The 18,774-nt window shown below is 41.7% G+C and overlaps 1 protein-coding gene across 1 annotated transcript in view; it reads left to right on the forward strand.

The window, feature by feature from the left end:
* LOC137092088 (uncharacterized) overlaps positions 1–14,263 on the forward strand; it is a 52,121-nt gene extending 37,858 nt beyond the window's left edge. The window contains exon 3 of the mRNA XM_067456361.1: positions 13,540–14,263. Coding sequence (XP_067312462.1) covers positions 13,540–14,263 — 724 coding nt within the window. The remainder of the gene's footprint in view (positions 1–13,539) is intronic.
* Positions 14,264–18,774: the final 4,511 nt, after the last annotated feature.

The raw sequence follows: 18,774 nt of genomic DNA on the forward strand, positions 1-18,774 counted from the left end.
AACTGGATCTGCAGCTTGAGAGCAGTGTTTATGGGCGTGCATTTCCTCTCTCGCTCTAGTCATGCCCGCGCGCACCCTACCAGGAGAAGAGCCCGTACGGCCCATACAAGGACCTTCCGGTCTATTAACGTCAAGCTGAGCCATACTCGAAAAAAACTCTCCGAAACTTGTGAGAAACCAGAAGGAGTATTAACACAGAATTACTCCATCAAACATCCAACATTCGTTTTTGAAACTTTGTCTATGTTTAGGATGGGAATCCAAGTCTTGTAAAAAGCTCAGTATGCATGAAACAGCATTTTACCCCCCTTTAAACTGTGTTCTGAAGATGAATGGAATTGTCTTATGGGTGTGGAGCGACATTAGGGTGAGTCATTAATGACATCAATTTCATTTTAGGGGGAACTAACCCTTTAAGGGAAAACGAAGGTGCCCCAGTAAGTTTGCTGTTTATGTACAATCGGACTCAGGCTCTACAGAACAGAAGTATGTCGTTGCTAATTATGTTTGGAACACATAGCTATGTTTTGTGTGAATCTTCTTTATGTATGGAGGACCAACCCTGCAGAAATTAAAAATAAATAAATGAATGAATGAATAAGTAAGTAAATAAATTAATAAATAAATACATATACACATATGTAAATTAATAAACAAAAAGTATTTTTAAACTTTTATTTATTTGTTAATTAATTTTAACATGTATTTTTATATTTATTTGAACATTTATTTTTATATTTATGCATTTATTTATATTTTAATATTTATTTTTCCCACATGTATTTATTTTTACATGTATTGATCGATTGATTCATTTATTTTTACTTTTCAGTGTGCAACATGGACATGTATGGAGGACCAAACCTGCATAAATTAAAAATAAATTAATTAATTAATGAATAAGTAAATAAATTAATAAATATAAAAGTATGTAAATGAATAAGCAAATGCATATATAAATAAATGTTATAATAGGAAAATAAATAAAATAAACAACTTGATAAAATAAATGATTAATTTTTAATCAAATACAACATTTTATTATCTTTCCCTTAATTTATAATTTTCTGCTCTTATACATTTTAAAAAATATATGTTTTACTTTTATTGGTTAATTAATTTAAATATTTATATTTATATATTTATTTTTATATGTATGCATTAATTTATTTTTACATTAATTTATTCTCACATGTATTTATTTTTACATTTATTTATTTATTGTTTCATTTATTTTTACTTTTCCACATGCAAAATGGAAATGAGAAGGGCGTTCCTTGTGTAGCTGCAGCGCATCATTGGTTGCTCACGCATATAACTGATAGACCGATAGAGGAGAGTTTTTAAAGTAAATTGCGGCTGGGTAGTTCTTTCACAGACACAAACAACTTATAAATGTTTCCAGCTGTTTGATCCATTAAGAGATAAGTTTTAATGGTACTTATAGTAGTGCCATTTGACTCACACAGATTTTGAGCTCAACAGGTTGTAGTTCTTGCATGTGTATACTATGCAGGGCAGTTTCTAGCCTTTCTGGCACCCTAGGCGAGATTCATATGTTGCACCCCAACCCCCCCCAACCCCTTTTTTTTTTTTAAACTTCAACTCATTAAGTAAATATGACTTCCTTATTTCATGGGCATATTATACATGCATTAATCGAATAATGTAGCTAGGTTTATTATCTCTGAGATCACAGATGTTGGGGGGTTCGGGGGCATGCTCCCCCGAGAAAAATTTGATTTCTATGATCTACATATGTGTATTTTAAGATGTTCTGAAGGCCAAAAAATTAGATAACAATAGCTTGAAAACCATGTCACTCGGCGCCGCTGCAGATTGAAGAACACAGTGACACAAAGACTAAAAGACGGGACAAAGCAGTAGCCGAAGCCTTGCGCCAGTTTCATGTTTTAAAGGTTAATCACATATTTGTTTAAGGGGGGCTGATGCATAAGTTCATAAAAAAGGGCCTAGTGACGCCCATGGTTATGACAGTATTAGCCTACTTGATCAATTTACACTAAACAGCTATCTCTGATGTAAAAAAAAAATTATTCAAATTAACTGCTATAATGTTCTGCACTTGAAATGAGCATGGCGTGTGGTCCGTCCAGTACTAATATTCAGTGTAATGTTTTGCTCAACGTTATGATAGAGGGACCCGCTTAGTAGAGAACAAGTAACCAATAAGTAGGCTATACCTGTATATTTCGCTTTCTTTTTACGATACTGAGCCCCTGATGGCTTTGACCTTTTCATGATGATGAAACTAAAGCACGCTGTAACGAGTAGAAATATAGTGTGGCCCCTTTAAGAGTTGCGCGCGCTCCCTGCAAACGAATGCTGCGTCCCAATTCGCCTACTTATACTACGTCCTAAAAGTATGTACTCTTTTTGTGAAGAAAAAGTATATACTTTTGAGTGTGTAGCAGAAAAGTATGCAAGCTTCGGGACATACTACTTCGCTATCTTTAACGGACTCTGTCGCTTAGTTACGTGCATCCCGTCACCGTTTATCTGCCCTGTCAATCATCGTCAGATTCGTCACAGTTCAAATCCTCCACATGCAGATTAATCTCCTACCGTATCGGAGAGAAATGTAGCCGCTCGTTGATCTGCCATGTGTGTGTCTTTAATGCAGAGACTCTCCTCCTGTGTTTGCAGTTTAAATATAATGATGCATTTAAAAGTTAATGGCCAAACGTGTCATTACAAAAGTTCACAATGCTGCTGCAGGTGAACTATAATATGGACAACACTGAATAAATATATTTTTGTCAGGTTAAATATTGATAGGTTCACTCAAACCCCTTTATCTAAACTTCTCTACTTAACCGTCGAACTCGCACATCCGTCATGTTTGTAGTTTTTTAACGCTTTTTATCCGCGTTTGTAGTTCTAATCGAATCCTCGTCCAACTCGCAATGGGTTGTGGGCAATATCAGCCGTTAGAGTGCCCATCGATCCATACTGTGAATTCGGACCGGAAATAGTAAACCATCCGGGAATCTTTGGAATACTCTTTTCAACATACTACGATTTGGGACATACTAATTCTATTTTCGAATACTATTTAGGATGGATAGTATGCGAATTGGGACGCAGGGGAAGTCTGCATTTTGTGTATGTGCGCACTGAGTCTTGAGCTCCCATATGTGGGGATTATTTTCTGTTTTCTGTTGCTAACAGTTATTTTGTTTTATTAAGTAATGCTGTGGACGGAAAGGGAGTTTGTGATGAGAGTTCAGCGGGGAATAAAGTGCGATCTGTTTGATGTTAATCGCCTCCGTGTTTGCATCCACTCCAGTTACATTAAGTGAGCTTAATGGCGACCGCCTAGTTTGCCTTTGCCTAGAAACGGCACTGATACTATGACAGACGTTTCACAAATAGCTAACGTTAGAGAGCTGTGTAATTTAGCAAACTTGACTGTTGTTTAGATTAGATGTACTAATCTATGTTTTAAGGGGGCTATATTCCGATATGAATGTGGAAGTACAGACTGAAATGTAAGGCACTCTGCAAAATATTTCCCAGCACATTCAAAATCTTCGAGTCAGATGGCACTAATGTGGGACGTGAAGTCCATCGTACGTACTTCCGACAAATACCATTGAAACATATCTCTCAATGGGTCAAACTGCTATAAGGATTGCTAAATTAATTGGTGTCTATGTAAGAACCAAGAACTATCCGGCCACCATTAACTTTGAAAACTCTCCTCCATCGCTCAGCTGGTCTGACGATTCTGTGCTTGAGCTCTCAACCAATGATGTGCTGAAGCTACACAAGGACCTCATGTCCATGTTGCACACGGAAAAGTAAAAATGAATAAATAAATAAATAAATAAATAAATAAATAAATAAATAAATAAATAAATAAATAAATAAATAAATAAATAAATAAATAAATGTAAAAAGAAATACATGCAATAATATATAAATGTAAAAATAATAAATATAAAAAATAAATATTTAAATTTATTTAAATAACATGTCCCTAACATGTCGTCCGACACCCGTAAGACCTCTTCACCTTTGTTGAAATCCGATGGCTCAAAGGCCTTCATTGACACCAATGTCATTTCCTCTCTCATGACCCATAAAGGCGCTAAAGACGTCGTTACAAAGCCCATCTCACTACAGTGGCTCTACAATAATTGTATGAGGTGACGAGAATAGTTTTTGTGCGCAAAAAAACCCCTAAATAACGTCTTATGTAGTGATGGGCCGATTTCCAAACAGCTTGCCGAAGCTTCAAATCGTTATGAGAATCGTGAATCGATTCATGATTCGGATAGCCAAAGTCACATGATTTCAGCAGTTTGGCGGTTTGACACGCGATCCGAAACATGAATCGATACGCTGATTCATAACCGTTCGAAACTTTGGGAAGCTGTTTTGAAATCAGCCATCACTTTATAAGTCGTTATTTAGTTTGTTTGTTTTTTGCGCACAAAAACTATTCTCATCGCTTCATAAAATGAGTGTAGAGCCACTGTAGTGAGATGGGCTTTGTAATGACAGAGCTGACAGAGCTAAAAAAAATAAAATAAAAAAATCTTGTACTTGAAATACCTGAAACTTTGAGTGTATATTTTTAATGTCTTTTTTCTTTTCTTGACCATAGCATGTGGGTGATTCTATAATTAGGGGCCAAGCACCGAAGGTGCGGAGGCACCTATTGAAATTGTTAGTGTTCCTATTATTAGGGGCCAAGCACCGAAGGTGCGGAGGCACCTATTGAAATCGTTAGTGTTCCTATTATTATTATTCTGCTTCTTCTTCTTCTTCTTCTTCTTCTTCTTCTTCTTCTTCTTCCGCCATAGGAGTCTCTGGCAGCCCATAGAACCGTATGGTAAAAAGTTGTGAAATTTGGCACACTCATAGAGGCCAGTCTGAGCTGTCACTATAGCAAATTTGGTGCCTCTAACTCAATCCCTCTAGCGCCACCACCTGTCCAAAGTTTCACTCATATTTATGCTTATAACTTTTGACCCCTAAGGGCTAGAAACAAAATTCTTTTTTCATCGGATTCCTTGGCTCAAGCCGATTCGATTTCACCCTATGATGTCATTTTCCGGTATGCAAATTTTCCCGCCATTTTGAATTTTCTGAAAAACCTACTTTTTCGAACTCCTCCTAGGCCGTTGCTCCGATTTTCACGAAAATTGAAACAGATCATCTTCAGAGCATGTTGACAAAAAGTTATGGAATTCAAGTTGATTCGTCCAATCGTTTTCAATAAACGCACAAACAAATTTTACGTGGAGGTTGCAAAAACACACTAAAGGCTATATCTCCGCAACGCTTTATCGTATTCAAACCAACCTTGGTACATGTCATCACAAGCATGACTTGAAGCAACATGCAGCGTTTCGGCGCAGCGCCACCTACCTGTCCGGAGATACGAAAAATGCCTATTTTGGCTTATAACTTCTGAACCGTTTATCCAAAAATCATAAAATTGGTCTCATTAGATTCAGGGCGTCATGCCGAGTCGACTGATATCCAATTTTACCATGTCGGCCATTTTGGATGTCGGCCATTTTGAATTATGTGCAAAAATGCTGTATTTTATGAACGCATGAACAGATTGTTATGAAACTTGGTATGGGTCATCACCACGATGCCCTGAAGTAGCCTGAGAAGTTTCGAAACAGCGCCACCTAGTGGAGAATTTTTTTTTTCAAACGCTTATAACTTTGGGTGTGGTTGACATATTTTGATGGGAGTGTGTTTTTTGGTCTCCTGAATCCTTGCCGACTCCAACGATACCAGACTTGCCAGGTTTCGGCATATGGTTTGCGCAGAGTTGTAATTTAGTGCTTAAAAAACATTTGCTGATATCTTCGAAACCGCTAGTCCGATCGAGACGAAACCAGCCTCAGAAGTTCGGAAACATAGGTCGATAGCTAAACGCTAATGCCCAAATCTCAAAATATTGATAGTAAGGGGTAGTAAAATCCAATCAAAGTCAGGTGTCAGTCATTTTTTACGTGTTTTTTCATATAAATGTCTATAACTCCAAAACAAAATGAAATATTTTCACCAAACTTGACACACATATGTATGGGCTCACTACGAGGACACATAAAAAAATTGGTGGGATTGTGCCTCTTGGTGGCGCTATAATAAAACAAAACATGAAATTCCCATTGACTTCAATGCAGTATTACGGTTTAAAATGCTAATGCTATAATTTAAGAATGCACTAGTGTATCGTTACAAAACTCGGTATGTGTCTTCCGCTCTATGTCCCGAAGATATTCAAAAAGTTTCGGGGCAGCGCCACCTTGTGGTCAAAAGTTGTAATAAAATGTACAAAAATGCTAATAACTTTTGATTAAATTAGCCTATTGTAATGAGACTGGTCATAATACATTCATTGGCTCATGCCGAGAAGATAGATACCAATTTTACCATATTTTGCAAACATATCTGTGCTCCATCTTGTTATTTGTTAAAAATCTACTTTTTCAAACTCATCCTAGACCGTTTGTCCGATTTTCACCAAAATTGATCCGTATCGTCTTCAGACCATGCTGACAAATACTTATGGATTTCGGATTGATAGACAAAACAGTTTTCATATACCACTGCAACAGAGTTGAGCCATGATGCAAAAATTACTCTTGAGGCTGTATCTCTGCAATGCTTTGACATATTGACACCAAACTTTGCATGTGTCATTGTCATCTCAATCTGACTAAACCACATCAGTTTCGTAACAGTGACACCTATTGGTCGAAAGTGATAAACCATTAAACCATTATTATTGACTGTATTTAAAATTTGACTGCTATTTTGCCTAAAATCAACTTAATAGGTCCTTAATGGCTCATTGTTGCAGTTGGCTTGAGACTTCCAGCCATGCTGGCATGTCTTGTCTTCTTCTTTGCGCTTGGCCCCGATAATGGCTGCTTGCAGCTATATTTATTATTCTGCTTCTTCTTCTTCTTCTTCTTCTTCTTTTTCTTCCGCCATAGGAGTCTCTGGCAGCCCATAGAACCGTATGGTAAAAAGTTGTGAAATTTGGCACACTCATAGAGGCCAGTCTGAGCTGTCACTATAGCAAATTTGGTGCCTCTAACTCAATCCCTCTAGCGCCACCACCTGTCCAAAGTTTCACTCATATTTATGCTTATAACTTTTGACCCCTAAGGGCTAGAAACAAAATTCTTTTTTCAGCGGATTCCATGGCTCAAGCCGATTCGATTTCACCCTATGATGTCATTTTCCGGTATGCAAATTTTCCCGCCATTTTGAATTTTCTGAAAAACCTACTTTTTCGAACTCCTCCTAGGCCGTTGCTCCGATTTTCACGAAAATTGAAACAGATCATCTTCAGAGCATGTTGACAAAAAGTTATGGAATTCAAGTTGATTCGTCCAATCGTTTTCAATAAACGCACAAACAAATTTTACGTGGAGGTTGCAAAAACACACTAAAGGCTATATCTCCGCAACGCTTTATCGTATTCAAACCAACCTTGGTACATGTCATCACAAGCATGACTTGAAGCAACATGCAGCGTTTCGGCGCAGCGCCACCTACCTGTCCGGAGATACGAAAAATGCCTATTTTGGCTTATAACTTCTGAACCGTTTATCCAAAAATCATAAAATTGGTCTCATTAGATTCAGGGCGTCATGCCGAGTCGACTGATATCCAATTTTACCATGTCGGCCATTTTGGATGTCGGCCATTTTGAATTATGTGCAAAAATGCTGTATTTTATGAACGCATGAACAGATTGTTATGAAACTTGGTATGGGTCATCACCACGATGCCCTGAAGTAGCCTGAGAAGTTTCGAAACAGCGCCACCTAGTGGAGAATTTTTTTTTTCAAACGCTTATAACTTTGGGTGTGGTTGACATATTTTGATGGGAGTGTGTTTTTTGGTCTCCTGAATCCTTGCCGACTCCAACGATACCAGACTTGCCAGGTTTCGGCATATGGTTTGCGCAGAGTTGTAATTTAGTGCTTAAAAAACATTTGCTGATATCTTCGAAACCGCTAGTCCGATCGAGACGAAACCAGCCTCAGAAGTTCGGAAACATAGGTCGATAGCTATACGCTAATGCCCAAATCTCAAAATATTGATAGTAAGGGGTAGTAAAATCCAATCAAAGTCAGGTGTCAGTCATTTTTTACGTGTTTTTTCATATAAATGTCTATAACTCCAAAACAAAATGAAATATTTTCACCAAACTTGACACACATATGTATGGGCTCACTACGAGGACACATAAAAAAATTGGTGGGATTGTGCCTCTTGGTGGCGCTATAATAAAACAAAACATGAAATTCCCATTGACTTCAATGCAGTATTACGGTTTAAAATGCTAATGCTATAATTTAAGAATGCACTAGTGTATCATTACAAAACTCGGTATGTGTCTTCCGCTCTATGTCCCGAAGATATTCAAAAAGTTTCGGGGCAGCGCCACCTTGTGGTCAAAAGTTGTAATAAAATGTACAAAAATGCTAATAACTTTTGATTAAATTAGCCTATTGTAATGAGACTGGTCATAATACATTCATTGGCTCATGCCGAGAAGATAGATACCAATTTTGCCATATTTTGCAAACATATCTGTGCTCCATCTTGTTATTTGTTAAAAATCTACTTTTTCAAACTCATCCTAGACCGTTTGTCCGATTTTCACCAAAATTGATCCGTATCGTCTTCAGACCATGCTGACAAATAGTTATGGATTTCGGATTGATAGACAAAACAGTTTTCATATACCACTGCAACAGAGTTGAGCCATGATGCAAAAATTACTCTTGAGGCTGTATCTCTGCAATGCTTTGACATATTGACACCAAACTTTGCATGTGTCATTGTCATCTCAATCTGACTAAACCACATCAGTTTCGTAACAGTGACACCTATTGGTCTAAAGTGATAAACCATTAAACCATTATTATTGACTGTATTTAAAATTTGACTGCTATTTTGCCTAAAATCAACTTAATAGGTCCTTAATGGCTCATTGTTGCAGTTGGCTTGAGACTTCCAGCCATGCTGGCATGTCTTGTCTTCTTCTTTGCGCTTGGCCCCGATAATGGCTGCTTGCAGCTATATTTCTGCTTCTTCTTCTTCCGCCATAGGAGTCTCTGGCAGCCCATAGAACCGTATGGTAAAAAGTTGTGAAATTTGGCACACTCATAGAGGCCAGTCTGAGCTGTCACTATAGCAAATTTGGTGCCTCTAACTCAATCTCTCTAGCGCCACCACCTGTCCAAAGTTTCACTCATATTTATGCTTATAACTTTTGACCCCTAAGGGCTAGAAACAAAATTCTTTTTTCATCGGATTCCTTGGCTCAAGCCGATTCGATTTCACCCTATGATGTCATTTTCCGGTATGCAAATTTTCCCGCCATTTTGAATTTTCTGAAAAACCTACTTTTTCTAACTCCTCCTAGGCCGTTGCTCCGATTTTCATGAAAATTGAAACAGATCATCTTCATAGCATGCTGACAAAAAGTTATGGAATTTAAGTTGATTCGTCCAATCGTTTTCAATAAACGCACAAACAAATTTTACGTAGAGGTTGCAAAAACACACTAAAGGCTATATCTCCACAACGCTTTATCGTATTCAAACCAAACTTGGTACATGTCATCACAAGCATGACCTGAAGCAACATGCAGCGTTTCGGCGCAGCGCCACCTACTGGCCCGGAGATACGAAAAATGCCTATTTTGGCTTATAACTTCTGAACCGTTTATCCAAAAATCATAAAATTGGTCTCATTAGATTCAGAGCGTCATGCCGAGTCGACTGATATCCAATTTTACCATGTCGGCCATTTTGGATGTCGGCCATTTTGAATTATGTGCAAAAATGCTGTATTTTATGAACGCATGAACGGATTGTTACGAAACTTGGTATGGGTCATCACCACGATGCCCTGAAGTAGCCTGAGAAGTTTCGAAACAGCGCCACCTAGTGGATAATTCTTTTTTTTCAAACGCTTATAACTTTGGGTGTGAGTGAAAAATTTTGATGGGAGTAGCTTTTTTGGGCTCCTGAATCCTTGCCGAGTCCAACGATACAAGACATGCCCAGTTTCGGCATATGGTTTGCGCAGCGTTGTAATTTAGCGCTTAAAAAACATTTGCTGATATCTTCAAAACCGCTAGTCCGATCGAGACGAAACCAGCCTCAGAAGTTCGGAAACATAGGTCGATAGCTATACGCTAATGCCCAAATGTCAAAATATTGATAGTAAGGGGTAGTAAAATCCAATCAAAGTCAGGTGTCAGTCATTTTTTACGTGTTTTTTCATATAAATGTCTATAACTCCAAAACAAAATGAAATATTTTCACCAAACTTGACACACATATGTATGGGCTCACTACGAGGACACATAAAAAAATTGGTGGGATTGTGCCTCTTGGTGGCGCTATAATAAAACAAAACATGAAATTCCCATTGACTTCAATGCAGTATTACGGTTTAAAATGCTAATGCTATAATTTAAGAATGCACTAGTGTATCATTACAAAACTCGGTATGTGTCTTCCGCTCTATGTCCCGAAGATATTCAAAAAGTTTCGGGGCAGCGCCACCTTGTGGTCAAAAGTTGTAATAAAATGTACAAAAATGCTAATAACTTTTGATTAAATTAGCCTATTGTAATGAGACTGGTCATAATACATTCATTGGCTCATGCCGAGAAGATAGATACCAATTTTGCCATATTTTGCAAACATATCTGTGCTCCATCTTGTTATTTGTTAAAAATCTACTTTTTCAAACTCATCCTAGACCGTTTGTCCGATTTTCACCAAAATTGATCCGTATCGTCTTCAGACCATGCTGACAAATAGTTATGGATTTCGGATTGATAGACAAAACAGTTTTCATATACCACTGCAACAGAGTTGAGCCATGATGCAAAAATGACTCTTGAGGCTGTATCTCTGCAATGCTTTGACATATTGACACCAAACTTTGCATGTGTCATTGTCATCTCAATCTGACTAAACCACATCAGTTTCGTAACAGTGACACCTATTGGTCGAAAGTGATAAACCATTAAACCATTATTATTGACTGTATTTAAAATTTGACTGCTATTTTGCCTAAAATCAACTTAATAGGTCCTTAATGGCTCATTGTTGCAGTTGGCTTGAGACTTCCAGCCATGCTGGCATGTCTTGTCTTCTTCTTTGCGCTTGGCCCCGATAATGGCTGCTTGCAGCTATATTTTCAGGTAGTCATTAATACAAATGATACAAATGATATAATTTGTAAAAAAGATTACAAATGATAATTTTAACTTGTTACTCATGGTCATGTATCACTAGATGTTATAGCCCATGACAATATAATATTTTCTGTACAGTGTCGTGTATAGCTGAAAATCATAATTTCTTGTTGTCTAGATTGGTCTTGAGTTATATTACCAAGGTAGAGTTACAGTATGTAACTGAATTGACAGTCATTCACAGAGAAATGCACTCTCCCTCTCTCACACCTCAGACTGTCAACATGCTTACTCTACCTTGGTAACAGAGTTTGACGGTAACAAAATCGACTGACTAATTAGAAAAACAAAAATCACGATTTTCAGCTTTATAAGACACATTACAGAAAATATATTATGGCCTGTAGGGATGGCGAAAACTAAACATTTTCTTGACCGACCACCGAGCCTCATTAGCCGGTTTAAAATATGCTGCGCTATTTGTAATAACAGCCGCGAGCTGTTCCTGCAATTTTCGCAACTCTGTCGCATCTCTCTATTAGCTCTCTGCCGCTCTCTCTCTCTCACACACACACACACACACACAGACAGACAGTCCCAGTGTCATGACAAATCCTGTCCGCTATGAAATTGTGTCTGCAAGGACCCCCAGAACGATTCTATTGGCTAAAAGAAATTTTAATAAGTAATCTGTTGAGAGCCTGATTACAATTCTTACAAAATCCCGTTTTGATTTTTGCTGTTTAAATTGTGTTAAAATAGTCTTTAATGTCTTACAAATCATATGTTTCATATACTAGTAGTATATAACTGAAGCTATAAGTGCTTATATAAGTATATAAGATATATACGCATATCTCGTATATAATCTATTTAGTTTGTGCACCAATTGCTGGGTTTTCTTTTTAATTCTTTATTATTTACATTATAGGTACATTACTATGTCATGATTTTGCATTGGTACTTAGTTTATCAATCAAAATCATTCAGAACATGTTTTTGCTCCCATAGCAATCAATTAGGCTCTAACCTCGAGTGTTTTAGCCTGTTTACTTTTTGCAAACCTTGTGAGTACGCAAACCCAAACGCTGTGACCTCACGCCAAAAGTTTTTATTGGTTTATTAAGTAAAAACAGGCAAGTTATGAAAAAATAAGTGTGAGGGATTTGTTCACTTCACACAAAAAGATTTTGGAATGAGATGGCTAACTGTAGTAGCGTTTAGTCCACTGTCTATAATAGCCTAATTTAGAGATCACTTTTTTTTAACAGAAAACTTTGATCGGTTAACGTTGATATGGTCAACCATCGGTCAAACGGTCATCGGTTAACATCCCTAATGGCCTGTAACATCTAGTAATCCATGGCAGTAACTAACAATTATAAAAGAATATAACCATTTTAAAAAAGAAATGAAAAACAATATTGACTTTGGACACCAAATGTACATGCAATTATAGAATCACTCACATAATGAACTGTACTGAAATCGTGACTCTAAAACCATGATACAAACAACTTTTGTAATTTAAACCGTTACATCCCTAATACCTTCTCAGTGTCTTTCAGATATGGATTTCTTTACAGCTCTGGTTTTACTTCCAGTGATTTTCAGGGAGAAAGACAAATGTCACAATCTGACAGGTATCGTATGCAAATAATCTATAGGAAGATAAGTATTCTGTAAAGTTGCAAGTATTTTTTTAGGAATTTAAATTAAATGCAGGTTTACTTGTGACTTTTCTAATTTTGTTTTTTCATTTTGTTCAGGAAGAACCAGCCAGAACCATATCGAATTGTACAGATTTTGGGAGCATCTGACTGGAAATGCTGTCTTCAGTGAAAAGAGTCTTCAGCGCTGTAAAAATGGAGGGATCTGAAATTTGCCAAGCAGTTGTGGTGGAGGACCTATTCAACCTTGCATATCCTTGTTTTAAATGACAAGGATTGTTTTTGCATGATGCCAGGTAAGGAACTGGACTACCAGGCACTTGACCGTTATATGGTTTATGACATTTTGTATTTAGGAACAAATTATGCATAGTCACTCACCTACAAAACATTACATTTGTGCACATCTGATTCCAATGTCTTAAAAATGTGTACATCATTTCTTAAAGGGAGGGTGAAATGCTGTTTCATGCATACTGAGCTTTTTACACTGTTAAAGACTTGGATTCCCATCCTAAACATAGACAAAGTTGAACCGATTTGAACGCAGAAATGACGGGAAGCTTCACAACATCGCTTCAGTCGCGTCGCAAAGTGGATTTCCACGGCCAGAGTGCTTTGGCTCGCGGTCCTCAGGGCTCGGGTCCCGCTGTTGCCAAGGCGGGTTGAAGGCTCATGGTTATGCGGCGATGCCGCGGGTGGAAGAGACGTTAGCGAGCTATCTCTCCCCCGAGTCAGCATCGTCGCTGCAAGCCCCGCAGCTGCCCACCAAACAACATCAGTGCTGGTGGGCAGGGCGTACTCGGCAGCAGGGCAGACGGCCGCCTGTCTACATACGGTGGCCGTCCTGCAGGCTTATCAAGCCGATTTATTGGGGGATATAAATGAAGAGACCGAAGAAGTGGGGAGAGAAACGATCGCTGAAATTAGGCAGGCGGCAGATTTGTCTCTTCGTGCCACTAGGGAGACGGCCAGATCCATCGGCCGCTCTATGGCAGCCCTGGTGGCCACAGAGAGACATCTGTGGTTAAATCTATCAGATATAAAAGAAAGAGATAAGAAGTTTCTTATGGATTCGCCCGTCTCGCCTACTGGCCTCTTTGGTGACGCTGTAACAATGGTCGTCAACCGTTACCAGGAGGCCAGGAAGCAGGCGGCGGCGTTCTCAAAATTTCTCCCCCGCAAATCATATCCCCCAGGGGCTGCCGGGCGGAGGCAGCCCCAGCCGAGTACGTCCTCCTCCGCAGCGCATCGAGCGCAACAGAAACAGAGCGTGGCCGCTTGGGCCCCCCCTGGCAGAGAGAACGGGGGTCCGGGCGACGCGCTCAGCCGGGACCTTCCCGCGGTAGGACGGATCTGAGGACGGTCCTTATCGCTAGGAAGGCCTCGGCTAAGAAGTCCTGACGCCAAGAGCGCAGGGCTTCCGATGGCTGTCCCCTCCGGGAAAGTGCGGCTCACCGAGGCGCCCGCTCTTTCCCAGTGCCATCGGGGGGCTGGTCTGTCAACCCTGCCACCATTGGTGCTTCAGGGCGCGGCGGTCCCCGGCGAACGCATATCTCCATGTCCGCCCGGAAACGTAGCGGCTTGGGGATGTTCGCGCCCTCTCAGGAGGGCCCCTGGGCGGTCAGTTCGGTTGCTACCTGCCGGTTATCCGTTACAGGACACCGGGCTGACCACACAGGAAAATCCAGAGACCAGCCTCGAGAGGCTGGTTCCCTTAGTAGATTTTCTGGCAGCGTGGAAACTTCTGCCGAATGTCTCAGAATGGGTCCTGCGTACAATAGAAAAAGGGTACAGAATTCAATTCGGGTTACACCTGCCCATGTTCAACGGGGTTACTACCACGGTAGTAAGCCCCGAGCAGGCCCTGGTCATGGAACAAGAGGTAAAGACTCTCCTGCGAAAAGAGGCTATAGAACGGGTACCTCCCCACTGCAGAGAGTCGGGGTTTTACAGCCGGTACTTCATAGTTCCAAAGGAGGATGGGGCAGGTTCGCTTTTGGGGGAAAAGCGTACCAATATCGAGTGCTGCCATTCGGTCTAGCTTTAACGCCCCGCACTTTCACGAAGTGCGTGGATGCAGCTCTGGCTCCGCTGCGACTCCAGGGCATCCACGTGCTAAATTACATCGACGATTGGCTAGTGTTAGCACAGTCGAAACAACTGGCGGTTCAGCATCGAGATGCTGTTCTCGCCCACATGAAGGTGTTGGGGCTAAGGTTGAACGAAAAGAAAAGTATGTTGGCACCACAGCAGACCATTACTTTTCTGGGGGTAGTTTGGGACACGAGAACGATGTCGGCTCGGCTATCTCCGCCCAGGGTAAAAACGATCCTGAATACTGTCAACCAGATAAAGCTAGGCCAGTCACTCACTGTCAAACACTTTCAAAGAGTGTTGGGTTTGATGGCAGCAGCGTCCAACGTGATACCTTTTGGCCTGCTGTACATGAGACCCTTACAGTGGTGGCTCAGGACCGAGGGGTTCTCCCTGAGGGGAAACCCTTTTCGCTTAATCAAGGTCACGCGGCGCTGCCTACGTGCCTTGGTGAAGTGGAAAGATCCTTGGTTCCTTTCCCAAGGTCCAGTTCTGGGGGCTCCTTGTCGTCGCGTAATGCTAACGACAGATGCCTCCCTAACTGGCTGGGGAGCGGTCATGAGTGGCCGCTTGGCCCAAGGTCTGTGGAGGGGCCATCAGCTCTCCTGGCACATAAACCAGCTGGAGCTGATGGCTGTGTTTCAAGCACTCAAACACTTCCTCCCAGACCTACGGGGTCGTCATGTGTTAGTTCGGTCAGACAACACTTTGGTGGTCTCGTATATAAATCACCAGGAGGGATTGAGATCGCGTCGGTTGTGGAAGCTCACGCATCACATGCTAATATGGGCCCAAGGCAAGATGCTCTCGCTCAGGGCGATGTAAATCCCGGGGGTCCTGAATGTAGCGGCAGACTCCCTGTCGAGGCAGGGAGTGGTGCCGGGGGAATGGAGGCTCCACCCCGAGGTGGTGGAAGAGCTGTGGATACGCTTTGGGCGAGCCCAGGTGGATCTGTTTGCGTCTCGAGAGACGACACACTGTCCAGCATTCTTTTCCCTCACACATCCAGCCACGCTGGGGCTGGACGCAATGGTACAGATGTGGCCGAGGCTGTGTCTGTACACCTTTCCCCCTCTGGTGTTGCTCCCAGGAGTGCTGGAGAGAGTCCGCCGGGACGGGGTTCAGCTCTTATTGGTAGCCCCGTTCTGGCCGGGCCGAGTATGGCTCCCAGACATCATGTCTCTCCTAGAGGGTCCTCCCTGGGAAATTCCAGTCAGGAGGGATCTTCTTTCGCAGGCCGGGGGGTCAGTACTGCACCCGCGCCCGGAACTGTGGAAACTGTGGGCTTGGCCCCTGAGGGGGCCCAGTTCATAAACACGGGTCTATCGACTGAGGTGATAGAGACCATGTTGCACTCCAGAGCACCATCCACAAGGAGAATTTACGCACACAAATGGAGAGTTTTTGTCGCCTGGTGTACGCACCAGACTTTGGACCCTGTTAACTGCCCGGTCGGTTCAGTTCTCGAGTTCTTGCAAGAAAAATTCTCCACGGGGTTATCCCCATCGACTCTGAAAGTGTATGTGTCGGCGATATCTGCGTATCATAATCTATTAGATAACGCATCATGCACACTATGTGGGTCACGCGTTTCCTCCGTGGTACCTTGAGGTTTAGACCTGCGGCACGCTCAAGGGTGCCGACTTGGGACCTGGCCATAGTGCTGGAAGGCCTTATGTTGGCTCCCTTCGAGCCGTTAGAGGAAGTGTCAGAAAAGTTCCTCACACTAAAAACAGTGTTTCTTCTAGCGATTTCATCACTGAAAAGAGTAGACCTACAGGCTCTATCAGTAGCACCTTCTTGCCTTGAGTTTGCACCAGGAATGGTGAAAGCATTTCTCTTCCCGAGGGAAGGATATGTTCCCAAGGTTCCGACTAATGTGCCCTGACCAGTAATGCTGCAGGCTTTCTGTCCGCTTCCGTTCACTGGTCAAGACCAAGAGAAGCTAAATCTGCTATGTCCGGTCAGGGCCCTAGATGCATATGTCCACAGAGCTGCCCTGTGGCGAAAGTCAGAACAGTTGTTTGTATGTTTTGGGTCCTCCAGTAAGGGAAAATCGGCTTCAAAGCAGACGCTTACCAAGTGGATAGTCGAGGCTATTTTGCTCGCTTATGAGTCGGTCGGACATCCTTCACCTATGAGGGTCCGCGCCCACTCTACTAGGAGTATGGCTGCCTCTATGGCTCTTATTTTGGGAGTTTCACTGTCAGAGGTTTGTGATGCGGCTGGGTGGTCCTCTCTGCATACATTTGTGAGGTTTTACAATTTAGACGTAGCCTCTACTCCGGGGTCCGGGGTGTTTCTGGGTTAAATCACACATACAGACATTTGGGACTCTGGCGGCGTGGGTATTGAGGTCCCCTAGCGTTTCGACGCAGCTCGAAGTTCCCTCGAGATAGGGAACGTCTCAGGTTACGTATGTAACCATGGTTCCCTGAGAGGGAACGAGACGCTGCGTCGCGATGCCATACTCCCGGCATGCCTGTGATCAATTTGTTCGACTTTTTCCAGAAGCAAGTGACTGTTTGATCCAGGTGTGCTTTATAGCTTCCTGGTCGATGACGTCACCCGCCCGTGACGTATCGTCCCGCTATTGGACTGATTACACAAGTGTTCCATTCAGAGGCGTCCCCTAGCGTTTCGACGCAGCGTCTCGTTCCCTCTCAGGGAACCATGGTTACATACGTAACCTGAGACGTTCTATGTATAACGTTACACTAGTCTGCGAGTAAAAACACACACAAATGTCATATATCATCATATATATCTGGATCAAATATCTATTAGCTGAGATCGATAGACATGGGTTTCTCCACGCTTGAGGACGTCACGGACTCGTCATTCTTTAGATCCGCCCACACGATACGCCTCCAGGCGCTCGTTTTTTTTCCCGGAAAGACTCGGAACAGCCTATATTTCTTTTATAAATATAATAAAACTAAAGTTTTTTTGGAGATCTGAAGGATGTTATACTATTCTATAGGTACTCAAGATTGACATGAGAGACGTAGATATGATCCGGGAGTGTGCGCTTTTTGGTCGTTGCTGTGGTGATCAGTAAGTGCTATTCTGTATTGGTCAGGTGCAATTGGAAAAGATGTGTCTTAAGATGTTTTTTAAAAATGGCTACAGACACGGCAGCACGAATTGAGATCGGCAGGTCATTCCACCAGGTGGGAACGGTCCAGGAAAATGTCTGTGAGAGCGATTTCATGCCTCTTTGGGATTGAACCACGAGGCGCCGCTCACTCGCAGAACACAAGCTTCTGGAGGGTGTGTATGTCTGAACAAGTGAGTTTAAGTATATTGGTGCAGAGCCAGTGGTTGTTTTGTAGGCGAGAACTAGTGCCTTGAATTTGATGCGAGCAGCCATTGGCAACCAGTGCAGTCTGATAAAGAGAGGCGTAACATGCGCTCTCTTCGGCTCATTAAAGACCACTCTCGCTGCTGCATTCTAGATCAGCTGCAAGGGTTTAATAGTGCATGCTGGAAGCCCAGCCAGAAGAGTATTACAATAGTCCAGTCTGGACAGAACAAGAGCTTGAACCTGGAGTTGTGCAGCCTGTTCTGATAGGAAGGGTCTAATCTTTCTAATGTTGTATAAAGCAAATCTGCAAGCGTGTTCGTGTTAGTTTTTGAGATGTGCGTGTCAGTTTGTGGTGAGGAGAACTGGTTACTGATGAGAGATGTTTTGTTTGTGAGAAATGATGCAAAGTATTCAGCTGTATGAGTTGATGAAGGAGGGGGAGGACAAAGGAGAGAGGAGAATGTTTT

Source organism: Pseudorasbora parva, chromosome 11 (assembly GCF_024679245.1).
Source record: "Pseudorasbora parva isolate DD20220531a chromosome 11, ASM2467924v1, whole genome shotgun sequence".
Taxonomy (NCBI): domain Eukaryota; kingdom Metazoa; phylum Chordata; class Actinopteri; order Cypriniformes; family Gobionidae; genus Pseudorasbora; species Pseudorasbora parva.